This window comes from Pundamilia nyererei, unplaced genomic scaffold (assembly GCF_000239375.1).
Source record: "Pundamilia nyererei isolate P.nyererei 1_Seehausen unplaced genomic scaffold, PunNye1.0 scaffold00005, whole genome shotgun sequence".
Classification (NCBI taxonomy): Eukaryota; Metazoa; Chordata; class Actinopteri; order Cichliformes; family Cichlidae; genus Pundamilia; species Pundamilia nyererei.
The window spans coordinates 1,904,641-1,917,779 of NW_005187406.1; the positions used below are offsets into that span (position 1 = coordinate 1,904,641).

The window sequence follows — 13,139 nt, forward strand, 5'->3', positions numbered from 1 at the left end:
TATAAACTAAATAAATGTTTTCAACCAACTAATACTACTTAGAACTCAATACAAGAACATGAACATATAAAAGATAGAAATGACCTGATATAAGTGTTTTGTAAGCCTGTACTGCAATTCCTTCTATGTTCTAGTTTCCCTCAGCATGTATCACCTGGACAGTCACGCCAGTGAACCGAACATCAACTCAAAATAAGCACAGATATGCAATGTGTATAAAATAGTTATAACTGCATCTGAAATACAAGGTTAATATGATAACAGTATGCATAACCATCTTAAGGCCATCTTAAAGCTATCTGTTACATTGTTAAAGCAATGATCATACTGCAGATTATATTATGCTGGTAAAATACTTTTGTTCATCCCCACAATCCCCCTTTCGACCTCTGGCAAACCATCACAAATGTAAATCTTCAATAAAGATTTACATTTGTTGGAGCCATTTAGTCTCTCAGCATTAATCCAAGACAGGATTTTACTTCAGTCATCAGGACACGATAAATTCATAGATGAGGTAGAGTTAGGAATGTCGTCCAGTTTATAGACATGAAGCACAGCAAAAAGATTCATGTTCAGTATATTTTAGTACATTTTACCTACTTCATACTAAAACATTATTTAGATAATAGTACAGTTTGTCACATGTGTAGCGTGCCAGCAATGCAGTTCTTCAAGCTAAAGAAAACCTGTTCCACTTCTGTGGACTTGTTTTTGTCAATAGTTTTGAAGTATTTGCGTGTCAAACATTTTTTGCAGCTCATGATTCTTCAGGTTCATTTTAGTCATCTATGGCTCCAGTTCATGACCTCAATAGGTTCATAACTTTTTAATATTTTGGAGAATAATAACCTATTAAAGAATCTGTGTAACCTAAACTGTGATGAAAGTCAGAATGAAGACTCGTTCCATGATGCCATGATGGAGTTTCACCACTTTTAGTGGGTTGAAGTGTGTAGATTGTGAAAACTTTCATGAAAGTTACCTGTTTTAGAAAAACTCCTGTTTATGATGCAGCATATTTCAACAGCATGTGAATGATTTATAAATGACAAACTAAATATAACTTTTAAGAAAGGAAAGCTTTACAGAGCTTATGTATTACGATGGATGGACCTTAACACTGAACCGAGTTGTTGTTGAAGATGTAATCTATACCTTAGCACAACATGCTTAATTATTACAAAGAATAATGTAAATTTAATGGAATGGTTTTTATATAGTGCTTTTGTACTCTGAGCACTCAAAGCATATGTATATTATTTTCTAAATTATGTGTGAATACCACATGGTAAAGAAAAATATAATGACATTATAGAGGGAATCATTATTGCATTTGGCTTGAGATGATAAAGAGTTATAAATTTATATTTGCTTTACATTTTTGTGTATTTGTTTTGCAGGTTCTGAGAGTCATCAGGAAAATTAAATCTGTCTGTTGTCCAAGGAGAAAAGCACCGTTATGCCACCAGTACAGGTTCGGAAATTTCACTAAATATGTCGTTTCTGTTTAATCTAGATTATGTCAAAGAGTCTCATCTCATCAAATGTGCTGCAATAGTTACCAAAAAACTATTGATGTCAAAGTTTTTCTTTCTTGTGATGATAAGAAACCACAGCCCGGGGACCTGATTGAGATCTCTCGTGGCCTGTATGCGCACTGGGCTGTGTATGTTGGTGATGACTTTGTTGTTCACTTTGGAGTGCCAGGTAAGTCTTTCACACAGCTGACTCACCTTACTCCTCCATATTCTTACTCTGAGTGGAAGAAAATGTAATTTATCTGACAGCCTGTATTTGACATGCAGTTTTCAGACAGTAGCTTCTTGTTTAGTACAAACTAGTTAAATTACCGTACTAAAGAGAAAAATCTGATGGGATTAGTATATAAACTGTCTGCAAATGATCCAGTTTTTTCCTCTTTGATATTTTTGACCTTAAAGCTGCAGACCTTAGTCCAGGCTCCAAGGCAGTGTCTTCCCAAACTGTGGAGGGCCGTGTGATGAAGGAGAAGCTGGAGTCTGTAGCTGGAAAAGACAAGTGGCAAGTCAAGAACAGTTTGGATGGGAAGTATAAACCCCGTCTAGCTAAGGAGATTGTGAAGGATGCCCTTGCATCGGTTGGCAAAGCGCGGAAGTACAACCTCAAAGAGAGTAACTGTGAACACTTTGCCAATGAGATGCGTTACGGTGTAGCCGTGTCTCAGCAGGTGGGTTGAACTGCCTCTGTCCTTTTTACAGGTCTGATAGAGCACAAGCACAAAATGACAATACTATGATTTCAGATGTAGGTCTGCAATGCCACTCACAAAGCTACATGCTGTTGTAAATCAAGTGTTACTGTTAAAAAAAACACAAAAAGAAATTAAACACACAAACAAACAAACAAAAAACCTTTTGCTTTCCTAATACTGTGGCAGCACAAAGTGGTGGGAATGATAAGTAAAAGACCAAATAACCAATAATGTTGCACGCACACACTGAAAATGGCAGTGCAGCGAGTGGAAGCTCAAAAGCTCTCTACAATTAAAGGGAAAAGCCGACAACGCCACCCTGGGAATTTCACCCAGACAATATTTAGTTTGAAACTATGCTAATTATCAAGAAGACACTTTGGTCTATTAGGCATGAGACAGAGATGAGGTTCAAGATAAAACGAACAATTTATTGACAGCTATTAACAAATGTCTCATAAAAGAGCCGATGAATCAGTCGTTCATGTACTGTAAAATTCAGACCTGTGGTTTACCAGTAGATGAATGGGATGCCAGATGAGGACAGGTCCAGAAAATCAGAAACTCATACATGCAACGCTCACACTATGGTGCAGCTCAAACCAGGGGCGCATAAATATTCACTGCACACAGAAGCTCCCACCACCCAGTCACCTCCACTTTAGGCGATCTGCTTATGAATAAATGAAACACAAGTTCTTAGCATATCCAAAACAAAACCCAGACCCACCGCTGTGGTTAACCCTGCTGCAGAAACACACTGGTGATCTGCAGCTAGACAATGGGCCTCCTCCCAGTGGTGTAACATAAAAATTAGGATCTACAAATCAAACATTCAAAAACCAAATGTACAAACAAAATAAATTAAATTGTCAGTTTAGAGCAGATAACTTCATAGTACTATTACGAATTGTTAAACATACAACTGTTATAGATAAGATAAGATAAGATAAGATAAGATAAGATAAGATAAGATAAGATAAGATAAAACTTTATTAATCCCTCGGGTGGGTTCCTCTGGGAATTGAAGGCATTAAAATGCACATTAACAGTCTTTCATATATTGCACAGACGGCTCAAATGCTATTCTAAAAACCAGAGCGTTGCAGGCAAAGCAAACAAGAGGGCCAAATAAGGCAACAAGGCAAAGCTTAAAAACTTCAACAACAAAAAAACTCAAAAGTGGATGCAAAACGGCAAATCAGCAGCACTTCTGTAAACGTAGCCCAGAGAAGCAGGAGCAGCTCCACTATAAAGCTATCAGCCACCCACTCAGGCCCAGACTTCCTGTAATGCATCATAAAAGTAGCAAAAAGACAATTATGACAGAAGTAATGCTAAGATCGTAACAAATGAAAATTACATACTATTCAAACGGCGTTGCCCAATTGACAAGCAAAGGGGTCAATAGGAGGCTTCTGCAGCTACAACCTATAAACACCTGTTTACTACCAGGTAAAATAATAAGCATACAGCATACAAAATAAAAACATACCAGCAATCGGTAGAAGGCTTCAGAGGAAACAGTCCGTAGGTAATCTCTGCAAAAACAGGAGTAACACAATAAACAAAAGTGGAGCCAATTCAGGCCGAGGCAGCAGCGACATGTACGTGACTCCTACCTGTAACAGCTACGGAAGTCAGTCCGAAGGTTTGGATGTGTACTGCAACAGGTCAGAGATGCTCATATGGCAGCTACTATTTATAGTAGCACCATATAATGTGACTGGCTACTAACAGTGATTAACAAAGCAATATGAATATATAATATTCATTTTGCTACAATAGCAATAATCTCTTCAGAAATTCTTGCTTCTATGCATCTATGATGCAGTTTCTGTCATCATACTGAATGATTCTGGACTGGAGATACAATCCTAATGTTTCCCATGTTTGCTGGGTTATAAATGTAAATTCTTGTGTTAACTTAAGGAGTTCAAAATAGTGTAAAAATGTATTATTCTAAAAAATATGAATAGAGTTTAAATGCCTCTGATTATGTTCGTGGGACCCAAACTAAAGCAATTATGTTTCCCTTGCAGGTGCAGAAGGTAGATGAAGCAGCAGCAGCAGCAGCAGCAACAGCAACAGCACTACCTGTTGGTATTTTTGGGAGTCTGGTTATTGGTGTTAGTGCTTTGGCACGAGCTGCAGTTAAAGCCAGCACAAACTAACTGGAACTTAAAGCAAAAAAAAGTAAAGACTAACTCAGAAAATCATTTTGACTTACTGATCACAAAGAAATCACAAACCTAATCTGATCTTTTTACTCGAATCTGTCCCTGTCCATTTTTAATGCCAAGCAAGCTGATTTCTCAGCTAACTTCCCATCATTTGTTCTAAGTTTTATTTAAAATACATCAGAAATATTTGTTATGGAAATCATGTGGGTGATTCCTTCCTTGTGTCCTCACCTTCAGCTCTGACATTCCATTCTTCTTTTTTGGTTTTAAATACAATGTAAGGCTGCGTGTTTACACTGATCAGCCTCTCTGTAACAACACTGCCTTTTCTAATAATAAATTCATACATTTAAATGTTGCTGTGTGTTCTGAAAAGGCACTACAGTCTGAAAACTAAAAATAGCCTAAATAACACTTAATGTGGTCATCATTACCACACTATTAAATATCTAAGTGCCCAAGTAAAGTCAATCATATAAATGTTAATAAAAAACAACAAGCAAATATTTGATATTTGTGTCTTCACCTGCTGTTTCTGCATGAATATTCCTACTCCCCCCCCCAATGCTTACCATGATGCAACTGATATATTTAGTCTTCCTCTGACATCATTATTCTTGAATGATTTAAATAAAGAATAATTTGGGTTGTTTGGATGTCAGTCTGTTTTTTATTCAGACAAACTCCCTTCATTAGCGAACCCTCTGCAAAATTCCTACACTGAAAGAATTTCCCGAGAAGTACAAATGTTTAATTTATCAATAATATTTGAAAAGGGGAAAAGAGTTGCACTATATTTTTCATATTACTGTATCGATACAGTATCACCATGAAAACTGAGAGCACACCTGCAGCTGAACTGCCTGTCCAGCCAAGAACACCTTGGTTTATTTCATTACAACTGAAAGCAAGCTATAATGAGTTCTTTATTTTTGGAAAATGGATTCATTAGAGGTATAAATATTATTTCTTTGTTATTTTTCAATCTGTGGTTTTCTTACTTACATTTTTTATGATTTGGTGTAATAATAAAAACAAAGGTAAAAAAATCAGATGAAACAGACATCCTGACTTCCTTATACAATACTGCAGCTCCTCTCTTGGCACCCTGTTAAATATACTTTCTCATGCAGTGCTGACTACAAACATGGCTGATATGACAGGTCTTCCTAAGAGCTCCCCTTGTGGAATAATTATACTATTATTATATGTGTGTATACTTATAACCCCACCCCAGCAGAGAAGCCTCCTATTTTGAAGTTCTATTTAAACTCAACCTCAACATCAGTGTTTGCTGTCAGATTTTTTTTTTTATCTTCTTGAACCCATATTAGTTTTGTTTTGTTTTTTAATTTAACTTTTCAGGGTTCAATTATTCTTAGATATGATCACACTGGTTTCAGTTGACCAAATTTTACATCTGATATTTTAAGTTATCATTTTTTAAATTCATCAGACAGTGCAGAGATGCAGGGAGAGTAGGGGAACACACACACAGACTGTAAATCATTTAAACCAAAACAGCTTGAGTAGTCACATTTCTATACAGTTTCTATATTTGCTTTCGACATTAACTCCTTGACAGACTGTTTCTGATCATCACATGATTTCATTTGTAAACTGCTGCTAAAAACCTTTCAAAGCAACTCAGATTTTGTTTTTAACAAGTAGCAGTTTAAGACCTCCTGGCCTCACTCTGATTAATAATGATTGTTGATTAATAATAACTACAGTGAACATATAGTGTCTCACCCCACATTGCCTTTACAGCTTTGAAGTGTAATTTCTTCGTATATTCTCCAATTTTTAGCAGTTCTGGGCCAATCTCCTTTTCTATTTCTGATATTTCCTTTAACCATGACCATCATTCATTTGAAACCTTAGAAATTTAAGTTTCCACACCACTGAAACCATGAGATGATATTATGATGGTGTTACCCGAGTGGGTGAGTGCAGTTACACACCATTTTATGGATAATTCCATGAAAAAAAAAAACTCCCAAAAAGAGTTAAAGTGAAGCTAAATGATTTCAGAATGGATTATGTAAAAAAACAGCTTCATGTGGTTTTAGGTAAATAATAATACAATATTAATTTTATCACTTAGAGATTCTAAGTGATACTGAACTCTTAGTCTTTCCATAAAAAATTTAAAAAAAAGAAAAAAAAGAAATCTTCATCACCTGAAAGATTTAAAGAGCTGGAGTGATGTTAAACATCCAGTTTATGGATATGTAGGCCCCAGAATGTATGAGAATGATTTTGACACAGAAAGACAATCAGATGTGATTGATTTTGTTGTTTTTCAGCTTTTCAAGTTCATCTTTTTCTTTTTCTATAATTCTTTTAGTTTTCTTTTTCATTCAGCTCTTCGAGTAGTTTGTCTTTTTAATGTGAGCATTCTGTAGTTTGTTGTTTGGTATACTCTTTTACTCTTTGGTATATTTTTCCTGTTGTATTTCGTTTTCATGCTGTTCTTTTGCTTCAGATCCTCATTCTGTTTTTCTATGAGTCTTTAAAGTCTTTGGTGTATTTCACTCTGAAATTTTATGTCCTCCTGTTTATCATTTTTTTCATACTCTCCATTTTTCTCTTTTTTTCTTTTTTCTTTTTTTTTCCCAGTTTGATCTACTTTTCTTTTGTTTTCATGTTTCTCTATTTCCTGCTTAAAATCTTCTTGAAGCTTTGTAAGTATTTTTTTCCTCTTGTTTCTCCATTTCTTCTTTCATTTCTTTTTCTTTCTGACTTGAGACTTCTTGTAATAGATTGCATTCTCCAGTATGTTTTTTCTTTTGTTGTTGTATTTTATATTTTTTTTCATGTCCTCCATTTTTCTCTTGTAGCTTTCCTCTAATTCATTTTGTTCTTTTTCTTCAAGCTCTCTTCTGATTCGATCATCTTCTTTTGTTTTTTATATGTTTCTCTTCTGCTCCAATTCCTCTTGGAGCTTTTTCTGCTTTTCTTCCTCCTCCTGACATGTTTAATTTCCCTGTCCTGATTGTCCTGCACTTTTCTTTCTTTCTTGTCCCAGTGCTCTTGTTTTTCTTTTCTTTGTGTTCTCTTCAGTGAAGATGAGGAATGTTTCTTTGTTTTTTTGCACCACGTCTTCAGTCTTCTTCATTAACACTTTGAGGTCATTGGTAAACATGTTGTAGTGTCTTCCATCACAGTCCTGAAGGAGCGCGTTCACAGACACGCTTGTTTCTTCCCACTGATGTCTGTATGCGCTGATGTCATTTAACCCAATGTGCTGCTTAAAATGATATTAGTAACATGTATAAAAGAGGATTTACTTTTTCTGCTCTTAAGAAGGTGAGTGCCAGCTACATACAGGGCTCAAGGACAACCAAAAAGCCTGGAGCGACGCAACCTCGTCCACATTTGGCTTCTACAGGCTAACCCACTAGCAGGTGAACATAGGGAGCTAGGTGCGCTCCCTTGGGATCCAACCAGCACTGTGTTTCCAGCCTGCCAGGCCGCTGCTTAGCACCACTCGCCACAGCGGCCAATCAGGGCAAATTTGTTGTATTTAAAGTGCTGACTGAGCATGGCTGCAACACCCTGTCGCATGGGGATGCCACCTTTGCTTTGTGCCATCTTTCACCAACATGGGCCACAGGCTCTGCCTGTGATGGCAAAATCAGCACAGACAGCCCCGCCTAACTCAAGACCTGCCAAGTGATGTATTGACCTTTGTCATTAGCCACATGACAGGCAGCAGAACTAAGGCTGGGAAGACAGACCAGCAGAGTATTTACATGAAACATTGTTATGATTTGATGTTTGTCTGTTTTGTCTTTTGATTTTTGTTCTGATTTGTTAGTAATAAAATTGAGCAAAGTCCGAGAGGTAATGTTTTTTGATGATATAAGAAGGTAGCGAGGTGAGAAATGAAAGAGTAAGAGTATAATAGAAAGTGCATTGTAAAGTGGAGTTGAGTGAATTGTATGAGTGTGCAAAAAAGCAAAGTGTTTCGCTTGGGTTTGAATTGCAGTGGGCTGGGGCGAAAAACGAGAGCAGGATTCAAGTACGGAGCAAGGTAGAGGTTTACACAATGCAACGCTTTGCAGGCTGTGGATGAAAAACTGAGGAGGCACATAACCACATGTGCACCAGCTGATTGGAAACTTCAACCTCGGTATTTGAAACCTGCCCTGTAACCCATCAAATGGCGGCAAATTTGGTCCATTTAAAGTGCACATTCTTTCTTGTTGAAATGAGCAAATTTGAAATGATTTGCAGACAGTGAAAGTGTTACAGCTGCAGAGAGCTATGCTGCTATCTTTGGAAGCTGTTTACATAGCAAATAACATGTATGTACATAACATATATGTACATACCTGTATATGTTGCCATGGAGACACAGTCAGGTTAGCTGGCAGTGCACGTTGAGTCAATGAGGTGATTGTGCGCACAGTGTCATCATGATCATGATGATGTTGAGTTATAAAGCACTTTAAAACAAGCACAGCTGACACGTCCCCACCTGCAGACAGCAGGGAGCGTGCAGCAGCAGGGAGCGCGGGTGTGCGCTTTAAATATAGCAGAATTGCCTGGGAACAGGGCAATTCTTCAATTTTTCACACACAACTTCGCTTCAATCTCTCAATCTGTTCTTCATGTCCCAACAAACGCTCCTAACTCACTCATTTTCCGCTCCATCCACACAATTTAGACATCAAAACATACCTATTTTCCTCATTGCCATTAGTTAGTTTTCCTTTGTAGATAGTTTTCGAGTTACACAAGGTTTTTAACAGGAAGAAACGGTGGTTTTAACTTCTCATTGTACACGAAAAATTTAAGTTGCGTTCATAGAGCCGGCGGTAGCCCACGTTTAGCTCAGAGAGTCCTGGTTCAAAACCTCCCAGCAGCAGTATGTTTTGAGCAGACACCTCAGCTTTTTTTGCCCCTTTTCAGCAGACCATTTGCAGCTACACGGCAGTCACTACTTTACATCCTTTCTTTTTTGGTGGATATACCAGTGCTTGCAGGTAAGACCCTTGAAATGCCCACTATTTATAGAGTGCCAGCCAGTGTCAGTAATGTTAATGTGCTTGTGTGGAGCAATGAGTGTATAATAGATGAAAGACACAACAGCACTTCCTCCCATTGTGCAAATGGTAAATGAAGCCAAAATATCCCGCTTGTGGGAGCTGCACGTTGCACTTTTGGAGCCGTGACTTCAGGCTCCGGTACACTTTTTAGGTAGGCAGACTGATCCAGTTTATCTGTTAATGGGTTTATATCATGGTTTTGTTGTTATTTCAGCATAAATGACCTTTGGTTTACAGCGGCTCATTCCTCTGTCAGGTGTACGTGGAATACAATAAAACACAAAATAAGTACAAAACCAAACCATTCAGTAATCTTCTCTTATGTTAACAAAGTTGTATCGTTAAATATTGGCATTGTAGTACTTTAGCTGTAGTATCACTGCTTCCTTGTAGCTCAAGTACTTTTAGACATCAGTGTTAAAATACTCATTTAATATTATCATTGCAGTGTCATGGGGGTAGTAGTGTATGTTTCTTGTGTCCCAATCAGCTGAGTACCGTAACTGCACAGTTGCAGTGTTTCTAACGCAGTATTAAATTAATATTATTGGAGTGTTACATTAGTAGTTTAGCACTGTGTTGGTACCCTGAAAATATTAGCATGGTGTAACATTAAATAAGTATTACTGTAGTATTATGGTGGTAGTATTGTAGTTATGGTATCCCTGTGAACTGAGAAAGTAATTGGAGTAAAAAGTAATTGGACGTTGGCAGAGATGCTCTTTATTTCAGGCGACGTTCACGATACAAATGTTGAAGGACTGACTTCCACTGTCTTTTTGTCTTTGTTTAGAAGCAGAGCGGTGCAGATGGGTCCAGTTCTCAACCCTGTCATCGCTGTGGTGGTGGGAAAACTTTTGTTGTGACCTTTGTGGAAAATCTTTAAGTCATGCAAAGAGCCTAAAAATACATCAACGTAGACACACTGGAGACAAACTGAAATACTGCAAAGAATGTAGGAGAAGCTTCCCCAGATCACATGAGTTAAAACACCATGAAGTCATTCACAGTGGGGTTAAAAAGCACCTCTGTGATCAGTGTGGGTCATCGTTCACCAGTGCAGGTGAGCTTAAAACACAAATGAGTCCACACAGGAGAGAAACCATACAAGTGCACACACGGTCACACTCACACAGCTGTGACCGGTGTGACAAGACTTTCAGGAATCTCAGTTCATACTCCGAACACAAACGATCCCACACTGCAGATAAACTGTTTCACTGCTACAAATGTGCAAAAACCTTCACTTCACTATCTGTTCTGTGCAAACATCAGCGTGATCACGGTGAATCTGGTGTCAGGGTCAGACTTAAAACTGTTGAGATCAGGCTCCACAGAGTTCAGCTGGAACCGCATGTAAAGAACTGATGAGGCTGCTGTAAATATAAATGTTCCTGCAGTTACATCTTAAGCTTTCTAAACTCTTCTACTTTAGTGCTCTTATCAAGTGGTTAGCTTCTTTTTTTTTTTTGTTGGAAGAAGAAAGCTTGTTATGTAATCAAGTTTTTATTGAATGCATTTTGATTCATGTGTTCTGTAGGTGTTCTTTGTTCAGGCTGTCTGTGTTATGAAACTTTGCAACGGTTAAATAAAAAATGAAAATGTTAAATAAAGAAATGGTTTAATGACAGCTTGAGCCATGATGTCATTTCCTGTATTTCAGAGTAAAGACTCGAGGGATGAATGGAAACATGTTTACAGTCAGAGTCACATTAACTGTTTTCAGTGACCCAGATGGAGGTTTATCGGAGGACACTTGGCTTTCCTTCCCTCACACTGAACAGGGTTCCTGCAGCTTATTACAAACTCTGATCTTAAATTTAAGAAAAATAAGATCTTTAAAATCTCGTATTTCTTTTTATCAAACTTGCTGTAGGTGTTAAAACTTCAGATTTTCTTTTTAAATTTTTTTTAGGGAAAATAATCTTTTATAGTTGTGGTTTCATTTGCTCAGAGTTTATCAGCGTTTCCTGATACAAGGCAGGATGGATCCATGCTTTTGTGTTTTTTAACACAAATTCTGAAGCTAAAATCTGAATGTTACAGAGATTGAGACCCATCAGATCAGGCAACATTTTCAATCTTCTGTTGTCCCCTTTTGTGGACGACAGAAGATAACAGTGGAAGGAGAACGAACTGGGAGATCTCAGGTCCAGTTTACCTCCTGGGTACGTCAAGCTCTTCCTCTGCTAATCGTTCCAAACACGGAAAGCTTTTAGGAACATTTAAAGTTTGTTTGGTTTTTAAGTAAATTTTGTGGAAGCCTCAGTCTGAGATGATGGTTACAGAAACTGGATGACGTTTCGTACTTATTTGATATAGAGAAGTGAGTCACCAGAGAATGGACACGTTAGTTAGTCATGCTGGAGATGGTTTTTGTGTCACAAAAGACTTCAAAAAATATACAACTATTCAGACTCACAGACATAATAATGATCAGAAGAGCATAACAAGCATACGGACGCAACTCCCATTTTTTCTCCATTTGATGCATGAGAGCAGATTTTAACAGAAATGCATTGTCAAAGCTGACAATGCATTTCCGAGCCAGCTAACACACCTGGTCAGGAAACATGAAAGTACTAAGTGCTGGTTAATACTTTCAAAATAAGAGTGTTATTTATTTCACAGTGTAAAATAATCCTGATGGTGGGAGTATCGTGGAAAAGCTTTCTGTAGCGCTTTTAAAAAACAGTCATTTTCATTGGGGCAAATACTTCTGTCCTCATTAGTGTTTAAATATTAACTGGAGACTCTTTGAGTGAGGACTTTTTCTTTCCAGTGTCTCTTTGGAGTTTTCATGTTCTGCTTTCATTGTGGTGTAAAGTGACAGAACCATCACAGACGACTTCCTTCCTTTTATCGTTCAGTCACATTAGAGTAAACACCCTCAGGTGACTATAAAAGAGAATTAAATGTTCCTGAATGGTTGGAGCTGTTCGTCCTAAACTTTAAAGTTTCTGTGTGTCACAAAACCAGAGACTTATGTGTTCATCTGGGTTAGAATTGACTGACGCTGCCTCATTTTAATTTCTCATCGATTTGTTCAGTTCAGATTTAAGTAAAAATTAAAACCGATTAAACAAAATTAAATGGATAAAACTGATTTAAAAGTTCCCTCAAAATCAAATGTTTTTGAATCGTGCTTAACCAAATAACAGGCTGGAGAGCTGAAACTATACGTATAAAGATTTCAACAGTGAAGCAGATTGTCCAGTTTTTAAGGTTTGTATGGATATAAATGTCACTGTTCCTGTGTCTACTCCCTGCCTTTCCCATATCCCATGTTTCATGTCTAGTCACCCCTGTCTCTACGTTCCCCGTGTCTCCCCAGTCAGCCGTGCCTTCTTGACAAAAGAAGGGAGTTTATAGGACATCGTGCTAATAATGAATTACAGTAGTCCCGCCTACAAGTAATGAATGCATGAGACAGGATATTTCTACTTTTAGAGATAATGGAAGAAAGCAGTCCTACATATTTTTTTAATATGTGCATTAAAGGACATATCCTGGTCAAAAATGACTCAAAGGTTCCTCACAGTGTTACTGGAGGCCAAGGTAATGCCATCCAGAGGTTAGATACCATGTTTCTAATATTTTCAGGGCCAAGTACAATAACCTCAGTTCTATTTGAATTTAGAAGCAGAAAATGAGAGGTTTTCCAGG

The 13,139-nt window shown here is 37.5% G+C and overlaps 1 protein-coding gene across 1 annotated transcript in view; it reads left to right on the forward strand.

Moving 5' to 3' along the window:
- The window catches only part of LOC102215972 (HRAS-like suppressor 3), a 6,494-nt gene extending 1,951 nt beyond the window's left edge, over positions 1-4,543 (forward strand). The window contains exons 2-5 of the mRNA XM_005721719.1: positions 1,404-1,477; positions 1,611-1,710; positions 1,944-2,209; positions 4,276-4,543. Of these exons, the coding sequence (XP_005721776.1) occupies positions 1,463-1,477; positions 1,611-1,710; positions 1,944-2,209; positions 4,276-4,407 (513 nt within the window). The 5' untranslated portion in view covers positions 1,404-1,462 and the 3' untranslated portion in view covers positions 4,408-4,543. The remainder of the gene's footprint in view (positions 1-1,403; positions 1,478-1,610; positions 1,711-1,943; positions 2,210-4,275) is intronic.
- Positions 4,544-13,139: the final 8,596 nt, after the last annotated feature.